The 15,081-nt window shown below is 23.1% G+C and overlaps 1 protein-coding gene across 1 annotated transcript; it reads left to right on the forward strand.

Moving 5' to 3' along the window:
* Positions 1–10,111: 10,111 nt before the first annotated feature.
* Positions 10,112–13,599, forward strand: LOC129608005 (protein bride of sevenless). Its single transcript, XM_055519302.1, has 5 exons — positions 10,112–10,512; positions 10,658–11,062; positions 11,154–11,603; positions 11,673–13,126; positions 13,248–13,599. The coding sequence occupies exons 1-5, from the start codon at positions 10,476–10,478 to the stop codon at positions 13,509–13,511; spliced, it is 2,610 nt and encodes an 869-aa protein (XP_055375277.1). The 5' UTR covers positions 10,112–10,475; the 3' UTR covers positions 13,512–13,599.
* The last annotated feature ends 1,482 nt before the right edge of the window (positions 13,600–15,081 follow it).

Raw genomic sequence — 15,081 nt, forward strand, 5'->3', positions numbered from 1 at the left:
TTACTCACACATTCCATTCAATATATCATAGAACTATAGTGAATATATCTGTCAATATTGCATCTAAGAACAAAATATCTTAAATTCTCTGCAGTGTAACGCTGAGTTTTTTAATGAAATTTATAGTATTAATAAAAGTTAATATATATAATTCCTAATTAAATGTATAAACTCCCATAATGTCCTAAATTTGTGCAGAATAGTAACAAGAAAATTTTTCAATATAATTGTCAATAAAAACAACTCTAAACTTCTTCCAGATTGTTGCACTGCTTTATGTATGGGCGGAGACCCAATTGCTCCTCTATATACATGATGGTGATGGTCATCTTGCTTTTCAACAAGCTACTGCATATTAAGTATATATTGATTTTAGTAAGGGCAATATTGGCCTCACGATGATTTCGATCCTAATCGTACACTTTTTAATTGTACAAAAGCGATACTAAAGGCAAAGTGTATGCAATAAAACTATATTTGATTGTACATATAAAAATAATTTAAAAACCCTAAATATAATATTTTATAAATATTATGCCTAAAATTGTATATCATATTTAATTTTTAACACAAAATTTTAATTTTTTCTGTTAAACTTACAATAATACAAATATAGAGCTAATTCAGAATATTATAAATAATATAAAGATAAAAAAAAATATACAACAGAAAAAGGAGAGAACTACAAAAATATAAATTAATATTATAAAATAAATTTTACACATAATATGGACATTATTTACAAATATAATTACATAAACATACATACATATAAATACAAAATAATTCTAAAATAAATACGAAGAAAATTTTTATAAGGTTTCCTTAAGTAATTATTATTGAAATTAGTCGACATTATTATTGTTTTCCCTTTTTAACCATATTTTTGACTTTTTCATACTTAAATAAAACTGAAATTTTATTTTATTTTTAATATTCTCTTTTTTTTTTACCTTCGAATTGTGTATGATTTATTTTATTTCGCTTATAACGCCCTTAAAATTTTAACTAAATTTATACATTCTTATATAAAGAATTTATCAAATCGGACGCGTAACGCTTGTGTCAAAACGCGTATATTTTAAATTAAGTGACCTAATTAACCTACGCGCCTAGGTCTTACGTCTTAAGCTATTAGAATTATTGATTTTGACAACTGGTTCTTTTGATTTTCTAATGTCAAATTGATCCGCTTATTGTCAAATTTATATATTATGTAAAACACGAACTTAAAATTTAACAAAATAATTTTAAATTTTAGAAAAACAGAAAATTTTATACCAAAATAAAATTATATAGAACATATTTTTGAAAATAAATGTCATACTATGCAATGTGTTCAATTCCGTTACAATATGAGCATATCCGTACCTACATATCCTATGCATTTCTTGCTGTGCATCTATTTACGTAGATCTTTAGAATCTTATTGTTAAAAATTTCATAAGCTTAAAATAATTTCTTCTAATTTTATTTTGAGAACAATTATTATACACTTCAAACTACAAAGGATCAACATTATACAATATAAAATTGATATATAGGAATAAAGTAAAGCAACTATAATATTATAAAGGTATTCACTTACAAATGAATTGAATTTACATACCATTCACAAATTTCTATTCTTGTTCAACCGAAATAGTTTAATATCCTACATTCCACCATACATACACATATTTTATATTATATATAATATGATAAACATTAACAATGCATCATTTAATTGTACATTATTTTATATTATATAATTATGCTTATTCGTATATTAAATTCACATAAATACAATAATTATCCTCGAGTTGACCAAGACAATATAATTTTCTAGTTGATAAACAAACACAAAAATCTATAGATTTATTCCTATATATAATATTATAAATACACATGTGACTTGTGAGTATATATGTATACCATATGTTGGTTAATATTATGTACTCCTTTTAAACCGTTATAATTTGTAATTTTATTATTTTGTTTAATTTTTTCTTTCCATTTGTATTTAGTTTTACTCGTTACGTGAAACTATTCGCATTCGTCATGTTTTAAATAATTTTCCTTTTCATTTTTTTTTTTGTCGTTTTATTTTCATTCACTGAATGGAAATATAAGAAATACACTATATATATATATATATAATCAATATATAAAATAAATGTTTAAAAATTAATTTAATTATAAAATATTTTCTTAAAAATATTATTTTCGAATAATATTTCGGCTAAAAAATTAGAAAAAAATCAGTGGTTCAATTGTTCAAAAAATAAAAATAATAATTAAATAAGAATTTATAAAGTATTTGATTACTAAAATTATTTCTACTTGATTATTCGATTAATAAATTGATAAGCGTATAAATGATTAAATGAATTTTAAATTTATGCATGTGATTATTAAAATTTTAGCATCGAAAATCTATAAATGTTTCATACAACGCATATAAAATAACTATGGTATAAATGAAATCAATAATTTAAAATACTAATTATTAATTTAAGGTTATATCACATATTTAATTTAATACAGTAACTAAATTCAACAATATTAAATGAAGAATATATAAAAACTAATAAAATCATTTAAAGACAATACAAATTTTTAAATGTATAGACAAAGTTCACATAATTGTTCTTGATTCAAAAAATTGAATCACCTTAATTGGAAAAACTTGAATTTTCTAAAATTTAATCTTAAAAATATTGTTTTGATTATGAACTAAAATTCGTAAATTACAAATAAGTTTAATTTCCCTACAATATACGTAAATAGAAATATGTGAAATATTATGAAGAATTGTTGATATTTTATAATATTATTAAATAAATTCAAATATAAACTAATAGTTTGTAAAATGGCATATTTACTTTAAACAAGTGAGAACATATCTTTTACAAAATAATCGTCTTATTAACGAAGATTTTACAATCGTCTTGCATTAATTTTTAGTTCAATTGTATTATACAATCAATTTGCATACTTTTAGGATAAATTAATAAATTGCATACTTTTAGGATAGGAACAAAAATTAAAACTGGCATTCACATAATTGAACTGAATTCGGCAGCTAATTACATGACTTAAGATACACATACATATATTAAATATATGTACATAGTCGTATTTTTTTATGGCCAGCCTAGAAGAGAAATAAGGTAGAAAAAATTTTCGCCCCAAACTGAATAAATATTTGTTAATTATTAGATTTCTGCAAAAAATTATAAAAAAGAAAACGAAATTAAGTTAACAACCAGTTTCAATAATTATTTCCCTCCGTTTGCAGACTTTCAGGAATATTAATAGTTTCTTTACAATATAAATTTACAAGAAATGACATTTTCTTTAGAATTTTTTAGGATCATCAGTTAAATCCTGATGTACTCAAACAGTACATATTTTGCTTTCACATTTCACAGTTGCTCAACTGCCAAATATATATTTGTTATGTAGAAGGAACTTAGTAACGTAACATAAATTGCAAAATTCTATATATAAATAATAGAAAAACAAAATCACATTTTATACAAGTATTTTTAAAGATAACCCAAAAATTACTTTCCAAATGATCTGCTATCCATTACAATTTTATCAATTAGTATAAAGAAAAACAGAACCGCCTAATTTATGTATGTCCTTGTCCTTGAATATTAAAAGAATAAAAAAAATCGATTAAATAATGAGGATAATTGAAAAACAAATGTAAATTTTATTGATCCCTATAATTGAAGTACAAAAAAAAAAAAATAAATGCGCTACAATTATAAATCTGAATAAATTTATATAAACATAAAAAATTCTTAAAGCTATGAAAATCTATTACCCCCTCTATCATTCCCCTAAAAATAATAAATTCTTTCAAAAATAAAAAAAAATAAATAAATAATTTAAAAACTCGTAATTTTTTTTTCATCTACATACAAAATATGTATCTATGTTGTAAATTTAATTCTCTACCTTATTATTGTATTCTACAAAATATTTTAATAATTGCTTATCTATTTAACTTTGATTTAATTGATTAAAGATTTTATGAATTGAAGCATAAAATCAAATGGAAATGAACCATTATTGCTTTCTCTTTATGGACGCATACATACATATACAAACTAATTTGGATTAGTAGTCGTAGATTATATAATATATATATTATAAACAAAGTGACATTGAATATGTTAAATATATATTCCGTCTGTACATACAATGTAAATTTAAAAATCCTTCACTAAAAATTTAAATACAAACAATGATTTCATTTTTAGTAATTTCACTACAAAATTTAATAGAAACCTTAGGTAAAAAAACTATAAATTCAAGGCAGTTGAAAAACTATAAAATATAATATTAATGAAAAACAAAAAAAAAAAAATTTGGTATTAATCACAACTATAGGATTAAGAAAATCCATTCTTATTATTTTAATTGAATTTTTCCGAATTTTAAAAATTTTTATTGAATTTTACAGAGTTTTCAAATATAATTTCCTACTTATCGTAGCTGTACTTGTACATTCATAACTAATATGTAGGAAATTATATGTATAAGTATATATACGGCTCTTATTTATAACAATAACTCTTATGTATAACAATATCGTAAAAGCGATTTTCCAACTTTTTTTTTACTCGATTTTTTAATTTTATTACAGAAAAATTTTGATATTTTCTTTAACTTGACTGCCACCATAGCCATAAACGTTTCTTGACAGCACGAATACAGATAATTTTCGAAATTATAATGAAATAAAAGAAAGTAAAACTACATTGAAATAAGATTTTTTTTTTTGGTTTAATTTATAAATTGTGAGATATACGATATTACAAGAAACAAATATGCGATATTAGTCATATAAAATTTAAAAATTTCAAAAAAAAAAATCGGCACACATTTAATCAACTCAAAAAATTCTTAAAATTTTTCTGAATTTTACGGTTTTTTTTTATTATTAAATTTTATATCTTTCTATTTATTAATTGAATTAAAATAATGAAGAAATGAAATTGATTACCTTTTTTACTAATTATACCAATAATAAAAATATTATAATTTTAAAAGTTCAATCGTAATTAATACGATAATAAAATTGCATACATTTAGGATTACTTTGTTAGAACAACATATTGTTATATTGTTACAAATGTATTAGCTGTTATGGGAAATCTTAATTATTACGTCTTATCAGATCTTATTTAAATTTGATTAAACTTAAAATTGAATATTTCGATTCTCTATCTATAAGCCTACTACAATATTAATAACTTAAAATTAATCATACCAATCTCATTATCCTAACCGCAATACATCCATTTTAATAGGTTATTTTTTAAAAATTTGCAAGAAAATTCAATAAAAACAATTTGATAGAAGCTTGCTTAATAAAATCCTGCTTAATTTTAAAAAAAATATTTGTAAGTTATTTTTAAGATAATTCAATTTTGGATTGACCACCATTTTATAACCCTAATTTTTGCATACAATTATGCAAAGATAAATTAAGAAGGCTCATAAAATCACAAATAAATCAAAATCATTCTAAATTAGTTTGTAATGCTCTCATCAGTCTCATTTCATATTTTAGAACAAAAAATTGTTTTTCAAGAAAAAAATTTAAATTTTTTTTTTATAATATTTTATAATTGATATACAATAATCAATTTCTTATATTTATTTATTTTGTAAGATAATTTCGAATTAATTGTGAACATTTTAATGAAATTCTACCATTCATACTATAAATTACATACTTATATAAATAATATTATCACACAATATTATTTAATTACTTGCCTTACTTCTTTTAATTATGCACATGATTTGTTTCTTTCCGTTCCACAATCTTTTTTTTTAAAACAGTAAAAAAATTCAATTTTCACGTGATATAAATTCATTTACATTGATTTTTACTTTTCATTTTATTTTTATTTTTTTTATTATATTCACGAAACCAGTAATATAATATATTCGATACCTTTGTAATGTTTTAATACATGCGTACCTATGTATATATACAAAATATCATATACTGCAAAATATGAATAAATGTGTTCTTTATATTAAACAAGCCGTAAAAAAATTTAATGTAAGAGAATTTTATTTTTATTATTATTATTAATGTAATTTAATATTGAAAGGTATAATATGTAGTGGAATGTACAAATTGATTTAATTAACCTTTTAATTATATACACTATATAAATATAAATTTTCAAGTTGAATGTACTCATTCGTATAAGAGTTTTAATTGTATATATACGAGTATATATATCATTTTTCTTTATATCGTGCCCCTTATAATTGTTTAGTTTATGTTTTCTTTTGGAGGGTGTCAAATTAAATCAAAAAGATTTAATGTGAATCATGGAATACCTATGTATATGATTAAATAGTATTATAATAATTTTGACCATGATATATAAAAGAAATGTAAAAATTTTTAAAAGGTTTCAAATAATGACTTAGTAATTATACTTCATTCAAATTAAGTTATTTTACAAATTTATTGATGTATATACATCTGTTTGCAGTTATATTCATATATATATACAAAGTATAAAATATATCCAAAATTTTAGACTTATTTAAATGTCTAAATGTCTAAAAAAAAACATTATTTACTCACGAATTTAGTAGTTAATTTCATGTCCAACAAAATAAGGAATTTAAAATATAAACAGTATTTGATCATAAGTAAATTAACTGTTATATACAAATGCATATATATTAAAAATGCAATTTTATAGAAAATTTTGATTCCATTTAATTCAGAGAATCAGAAAATAAAGAAATATGCAAGTGTCTATTAATTGTTTCCAATACTTCTATTATATAATATTAGAATTTCAAAGTTAATAAAAATTTAATAAATTATTATTTTATTTTTAATTTAAATAATGATTATACATTTGTATATTAATTATTTTAATAAACAACCATATATATATATTTAAAACGTATAACAGTAAATTTTTTATTTTCATATATTTGAACAATTTTAAAATTATTTTAAATTAGTTTTACTACATTACAATTTATTATACATTTTTTTTATATTATATATGCATTAGAATTCTTATACATATATACATATGTAGGTACATATTACTAGAATATTAAATTTCTTTAAATTTTATATATACGTATATACCCTAGTTAATATTTATACAATTCAAAATGGAAATAAGTCGCTTAATATTCTATATTTCATAACAGTAATATACAAAATTATTTTTAAATATTTTATATTGTACGGTATACATACAGATTATAATATAATGATATACAACTTTATTATTATCATGTAATACGTTAATATGCGCAACGATCTTTATATATTAACATTATACCTACAAACAATCTATAATATAAAAATATACCAAGTCACATACAAAATTTATAATTGTATATATATTAGTGTTTTCCGCGTTGTTCTAAATTAAAAATCGGTAAATAAGTGAACCATAAAGTTGGTCACATGGTATATTCTGTTATATTACAATACATACTCGTATGTATATGTACATACATATGAGGAATAACAATAAATTTTGTGAAGGCTTATAATTTTGTGCATAGAATTTATAGAAGAAAATGAAAAAAAATATTATGATTACGTGGACATTATACATATAGGTGAATGAGTATATATATACACAAGACATAATATAGACACATACACATATACTATTCTCGCGTAAAATATAAAAAATAACAATATTAAAAGAAATAATTAATGTTTGTTCTAAAAATATGAAAAATTAATATTTTTAACTTATATAATAGAATTTATATAGACGCTAACATTATTAATGTTCTTATACCACCACAAAATATTATATTCAATTAACAGATACTTATAATCCATGATTTTAAATCAAGTAGTTGCATTACTATCTTCATTACTCAACTTTCATCTTAAATCTATTTAACAATTTAACTTATAACCCATCAAAATTTTAAAAATGCCATTTTCTTTACATTTATTGTAGCGGTACCACAATTTTTTTTTAAATACTTTAAACATATATAAGTGCTGATGGCCTTCTTCTACCGCGGCATAACATAGTTGAATTTTTAAAAAAAAAACGAAATGGCCGTTAAAATTAACCGTTATCCAATATGCTTTTTTTTAATATTCTTGATGTTGTTCTAAAAGGTAAATTGTAGAAGCCTGAAGAAAATTTTTTTCCAAAACTATAAACCATTTCAAATTTCTATAAATTCAGAATGCTAACGGGAAATTCTATACCATCAAAAAATAGAACTACATACATAAATGTCTTAACTCACGTAATTAACACTTGAATTCAACAGTATGTTTTGTACCTCTTTCAGTTATTTTTCTTGTCTCATCCTAAAAGTATGCAATCTTTTAAATTATTTTGGTATATGATTGAAAGAAATAATGTAATTAATTGTTTTGGAAAGAAAGTTTCACTTGCTGAAGGAAAAAGTGCTACTTTACAAACTATTAATCTGAGCCAACTTTATTTCATTTAATATGTTTAATTTTGGTTTAATTGTTAAACACTTATGACCACAAAAATTCAAATTAGTTGACATTTATGGATGTAATGCTTATACATAATAATGTAAATAAGTATTCATATTTTATACATATATATTATTATAAATGGAAGTACAATATTATAATTATCCACATACATAATTATTACTTACATATATATATAAATAATTTGTATAATATTATTAGAAAATATAATTATGAAAAAGAATTTTTACTTTAGTAATGCTACAAAACAAAGTAAAAGAAGATGAAAACTTTATTATTATTCTTTAATTAAGTGAAATGTTTTATAAAATTAATTGCTTACGTAAAAATTAAATATTCAAAAACAATTAAATTTTTTTTGAGATATAATTTTCGTTCAACATAATTTACAATAAATTAAGAAATAAAATTATGTCTATGTATGTATTCAAAAATTAAGTTTTTGCTTTGAAACCTTTGAAACGTACGAATAATAATGAATAATAATGAATAATTTTTATTAATAATAATGAATAAATATTAAAAAAGAAGTTGTTATATTAAAAAAAAAAATTAAAAAAGAGTATAAAATATATATTTTACATTACCTAATACTACATATTATTCACTTAAAGTAAATTACAAATTAATAATAAAATAAAATAAAGACAGTGAACGCACTCTGGCAAAACACAATCTAGCATAAAGCGTCAAAATTCCAATATTGATCATAAATCTTTTTACGTGTGTATGCATTAAGCGGATATACACAGTACTTCTTTTATGCTTCTTACATACTCTCTTCATAGAAAATAATATTTAGTTGTTATATGTACATATATGTATAGCAAAGACAGCGTAAGAAGCAATGTAAGAGAAGCCAGAGAGAAGAAGTGCTGGGCATATGCTCCATGTATACACGCGTGTAAACAAGCCCAATGTTTTACTTTTTATACGCATCTACAATATAAAATGTTTTATAAATATTCCTATTTAATTTATTATATAAAATTAGATTATAAAACCAAATATTTGAGTTTTAAGACTATCAAAAAATGTTTGTCATTTGATTACAATTATTTTAAATTTGACACGATATTACGTTCACAACAATACATGTAATTAAATGTCATATTAATTATTAGACACTGCTCTACTATTACTTGTAATTATTATTGTATAATAATTTATTTTAAATTTCATTCTTAATAAATAGTTATTAGAATTTAAATAACATACACGCATATTTTAATTTCTATTATTTGTTTTGTTTATATCATACATATGAATGTGTGTATATCATATTGTAAACACTTATTCCAAAACAAATTTTGTTATAATACCCGCACCTGCATATTCCGCCGTTACCATAGCATAAATGTGCCAACATAAATTATGTACATATTTGTATGCAGGTACATCAATAGTAAAAAACAACATTTTAATTTTACATACGTATATAATTTTTACTTGTAAACAAGCAAACAATATATTTTGTTTAATTACCAGTGCGAAATCAAACTTATTGTTGTAAGCTAATAAATAATATTTTTAAAATAATATTATCAACTTTTTGAATTTAATAAAAAATACAACGAAAGATGCAAATGTGAAATAATTTATAAAATTTAGAAGGAATAAAATAATTTTATTGTTAATAGAGAAAATTACTGAATATTTTATATGTATGTATGTACATGTATATGTATTTAAGGACATACATTATAAAAATCGATACATGCACATTATTATAAAATAAAAGTGATAAAATGATTATTAAAAAAAAAAATTAATTAAAAATTTTTAATTGTAAACAAAAAAGAAATCTTCCTTTTATTATACGTTTTCGTATAATTAAACAATTAACTGGTTTTTTTCAATGTTTTGTATAATTTACAATTAATTAACATTAATTTAGAATAAATAAAAAAAAAATTAAATACCAATAGTCGGTAAACAATAGTCATTTAAGGCAATTTGTAACCATTTAAATATGAATAAGTTAAGGACATTTTGGAATATAAAAACAGGTGAATAATTTAAAATATTTCATTTCATCCCCCATATCATTAAAATTTAAGCGAAACAATTACAATTCTAATTTTATAACAATAACATAAAATATTATAAATTATAATATTCGCATCTACTTTTATAAATATATTTCCTATATAGTTTCCATTTGGTTAACAATAATAAGCATCCTTAATAATGTGGCAATTGGAGAAAATACTTTAAGCGGAATGTTAGGAATAACAATGCCATCATTTAATAGACTTGGTCAACCAATAAATACAACTACAGTAACATTAGCAGATGATCAATCTCTATTACCTAATTCAAATATAACAGAATCACCTGTGCCATCTATATGTATTGATGGAGTAAAATTACAAAAAAATATTGAAAGTAATGAGATAACAGAAACTGGATCAGATAATTATGATGATGAAAATGATTTAGTACAAGTAATCGAAGGTGATGCAATAATATCAATATTAACAAGAGATCCAGTTACAGCTTTATTTATTATTGATCGTGTAAATAGAGCTAGACTAATTGGAGGCGATTTTGAATTAGGTTAACAATATTTTAAATTTTTTATATATAGCTATTTATAAGTCATATACAAAATATACCATAATATTAAAATTATTTTTAATTGTTTTAGGAATGAGAGCACTTTTCGTTAAAGATATATCAAACACTGAAAATCTTTTAATACAAGAAGTACAATATTTACAACAATGTACAGAGCATCCTATTGGAGTATTCCTTGATTTCGATTTATATACTCATGTTAAGGAATTAATAGATGATTTAGAATATTATATATGGCCAATACCATCAACACGAAGTCATCTTTTTTCAAAAGTTGCTCATTTAATATATCAAATGCCATGGGGAGATAAAAGTGCTTCTGTCGAAATTATTGGTGAAAACTTAAATATTTATAATGATTTTATGGATGCAGCCAAAGCTGCTCAATTATGTTTGATGCACTTTCGTAGTTCTGATAATATATACATTTTACTTGGTAACAAAATGGTGAAAAATTTTCAAGAAAATGGTACAATTTTTGCTATTCCAACTACAAGAGTCGACAGATCATTTATTAAAGGTTAACATTTTTTTTAAATAGAAAAAAGACATAAGTTAAATTTACGAAAAAAAAATATCTTTATTTCAGGGCTTCCATCTAAAACTTATATTTTAATGGAATCGGAAGTTCCATTGCAAATTATTGACGAAAATTCCACTTTAATTACATTACACGAAACACTTTTAGGGAAAAATATTTTAACATCCGAGCTTTTATCAATGAGTGGTCCATTATTAGATTTGGTTCATTGGCTAAATAATTCATTAATGACTAATTGTGATCAGTCTCAAGGAATAATACATTATGAAACTTGTTATAATTATTTAAAATTTGTTCAGGATTGGAATTCTGCTATATACGAATTTAAACCAGATGAAATTCTCGATAAATTAAAAATACGAAAAATGTTAAATTTAATGCAATTTCAAATGCATCAAAAAGTTCCACATAAATCTTTTGATCCTTCGGCAAAGAAAAAAGATATAATGTACGAATTAAAAGAAATTGCGTCCCAAAATTTCATTACTAATATTACCACATATTTTCATTACAATATTGCCAACGAAACAAGTCATAAAATGAAATCCAAATTTGGGCAAGTCTTCAATTGCCAATCCAGCGATGGAACAAATCGCAAATACCCATTCTATTTTGAAGGAGAATCTGTAATGTCTTGGCGACTAAAGCCGGAACCATGGATAGCAGCTGGTTTAACAGCGTCAATACTAGGCATCATTATAAGTATAGCAATTCTTGTATTTATTGTTATACGAATTTCAGTTGGTGATGTTTTCGAAGGGAATCCTATTGGATCGATAGCTTTATTAATTTCTCTTGTATTATTATTCTTAACATTTATTCCATTTTCTTTGGAATATGGATCAGACCATCTAAATTCACACGTTACATATGAAGACGCATCGACTATGAATACTTTATGCGCTATTCGAGTTTTTTTAATAACAATTAGTTATTGTTTAACATTTTCATTACTCCTATGCCGTGCTCTGATGTTAGCTTCAATTGGTAGTGAAGGAGGTTTTCTATCGCATGTAAATGGATATATCCAAGGTGTAATCTGCATTTTTAGTTCACTAGTTCAAATTGGTTTATCAACTCAATTACTGATTGTTATGCATGTCGCTGAAGACGAAATTTCGTGCCATAAAATTTTTCATGGAAATTTATTTTGGGCTCTAATGTCATATGATGTCTGTTTATTAATATTTTTAGTCATTTTAATACCGTTTATATATCGTTCACAACGTAACTATCGGGAAGGATTATTAATCGTTATTGGTGCTATTTTATGTCTTTTAATTTGGTGTACGTGGATACCTATGTGTTTCTTTGGTGATAAATGGCGTGATGCTGCTATACCGGGAGGAATGCAAGCTACCGGATGGGCAATACTTATTGGAATATTAATACCAAGATCATTTCTCATAGTTAGAGGTATTGAAAGGTCGGATATCGCTCAAGCTCTTCCATCGTTAACATCTATTGCATTTGCTCAAAATAATCAATATCCTTCTGAACAGGTAAAAAATAAATTAAAATTAAGTGCAAGCAAACGTAATGTAATATATGTACATATGCATTACATAGTAAATAATAAAATAGTTTCCAAGATTAATTTTATTAATAAGTTTTCAATTTTAGAGCGTTTATGAATGCGTTAATCCAGCAATGCGATATAGTACATCGCGAGAAGACGGAATGGCGGAAGCTAGATCGGTTGAACGCATAAGTCAACCGACATCACCAAGTGAAATGCCAACTTTACCTTTAAGGGGAACCGTAAACGCGAGACGTAATATGTTCCAAAATATGAGAAACAATAATGCCAGTATGGCGAGAAGAGCAAGTTATGCAAGTTCGCAATCTTCAATGCCTCCCTCCCCAAATAAAATTACTAGATTTTAGCCCCAATCCATAAAACGTTTCATTTTCATAAAACGGTGTCAAAATTTTTTTCAAGAATTAACAATATTATTTCCAAAAAAAATTATGAATATGTATGTATGTGATTGTATCTTGGAACATACATACATACATATTACTATATTGTAATCGTTTTGAATTGAAACTTAAAATTAAGGACAATATTGTAATAATTTTTAATTCAAATTAGAATAACGACGAATATCTTTCTAGTCAGTTGAATATCAATTAAAAAATAATTTATTTAATTAAATTTAATATTTATAAATAAATAAAAAAATGAATATTCTTGTGTATTACTTATTTATAAAGTTTCGTTTTTAAGCAAATATGCACTTAATATTCAAAATCAGCTCTTAAATTAAAAATTGTTTTTGAATAAAACTTACACTTACGATTTTCAAGCTTGCACTTTCTTTTTATTGAAATAAATTTCAAATTTTTTTTAGAAATGTTTTTCAAAAAACAAAAATTTACACCAAAATTTAATGCAACATTTAAAATTTGAATATGTTATAAATGAATAGACAAAAACCACCTATTGAGGGCTTTTGCAACCTCATTAAAATAATACTGAAAATCTATCGAAACGAAACGTTAACATATGACAAAGGTATTTTTACACACATCAACTTTTGAATAGAATAATGTTCGACATTTACGTTTGCGTGCGTAATTTTATTTCATTAACGTAATAGTATTCTGTGCAAATTATAATTATTTTTTTACTTTTTTATATTTTCTTTATTTTTCGCGAAACAAGAACAAGATATAAAAGGAGTTAATGAACCCTGACAAATAATACATCAAAAATTAGTGCGTTAACATCGAGAAGCACTTCAAATTCTATCTTCAAAAAGATATTAACTTCAGAAAAATAATAACAGTATAGAGTTAATAACAGTATAATACCTACGAATAAATCAGAAAACCTGCAATGTAATTTGACCTTCGAAACCTTCTTGAATTCTCACTTTTGATACTATGAGGGTTTTCGTTTTTTACATTAAATCAAATTCAGATTTGTCAAAACATAGATCCGTTTTTGTTTTTTACTTCAGAGGGTTCAGTATTAAAAACTCGTGCTCTTTTTTACGATTAAAGAAATTTGGAAGTGGAAAACAAAGTCAACATGCTCGAAAATAGTTTTAGGATTTTACAGAACTCATATTCATACACTATGTTGACATTTCAAATATGAAAAATTATTAATTCAAACAAAAAGCTCTACCAGTTTCTTTTTTAAAATCAGAGAAAAAGATAGAACTCAGATTTTAAAAGAATGATTTTAACATGTTAATCTTAACTTATGTTCGTTTTTAAATTCAACGATGCTTGATTCAGCGGATTAAGTTTATATTTTCGTTAACAAAAAATGATGAACTGGTTGGACTCTGTAAAGGACAAAGCAATTTTCATAGGAATTCAAAAAAAAAATTATATTTAATATAATATATAATATCTTAGTCTAATATTTTTGTATGGGAGTAAGCATTTTTTCAAAATATGTACGTAATTTGCTTCAGCTATCCATATACACTGACGTTATCGT

The sequence above is a fragment of the Condylostylus longicornis genome, unplaced genomic scaffold, assembly GCF_029603195.1.
Source record: "Condylostylus longicornis isolate FDR11 unplaced genomic scaffold, ASM2960319v2 ptg000030l, whole genome shotgun sequence".
Lineage (NCBI taxonomy): Eukaryota > Metazoa > Arthropoda > Insecta > Diptera > Dolichopodidae > Condylostylus > Condylostylus longicornis.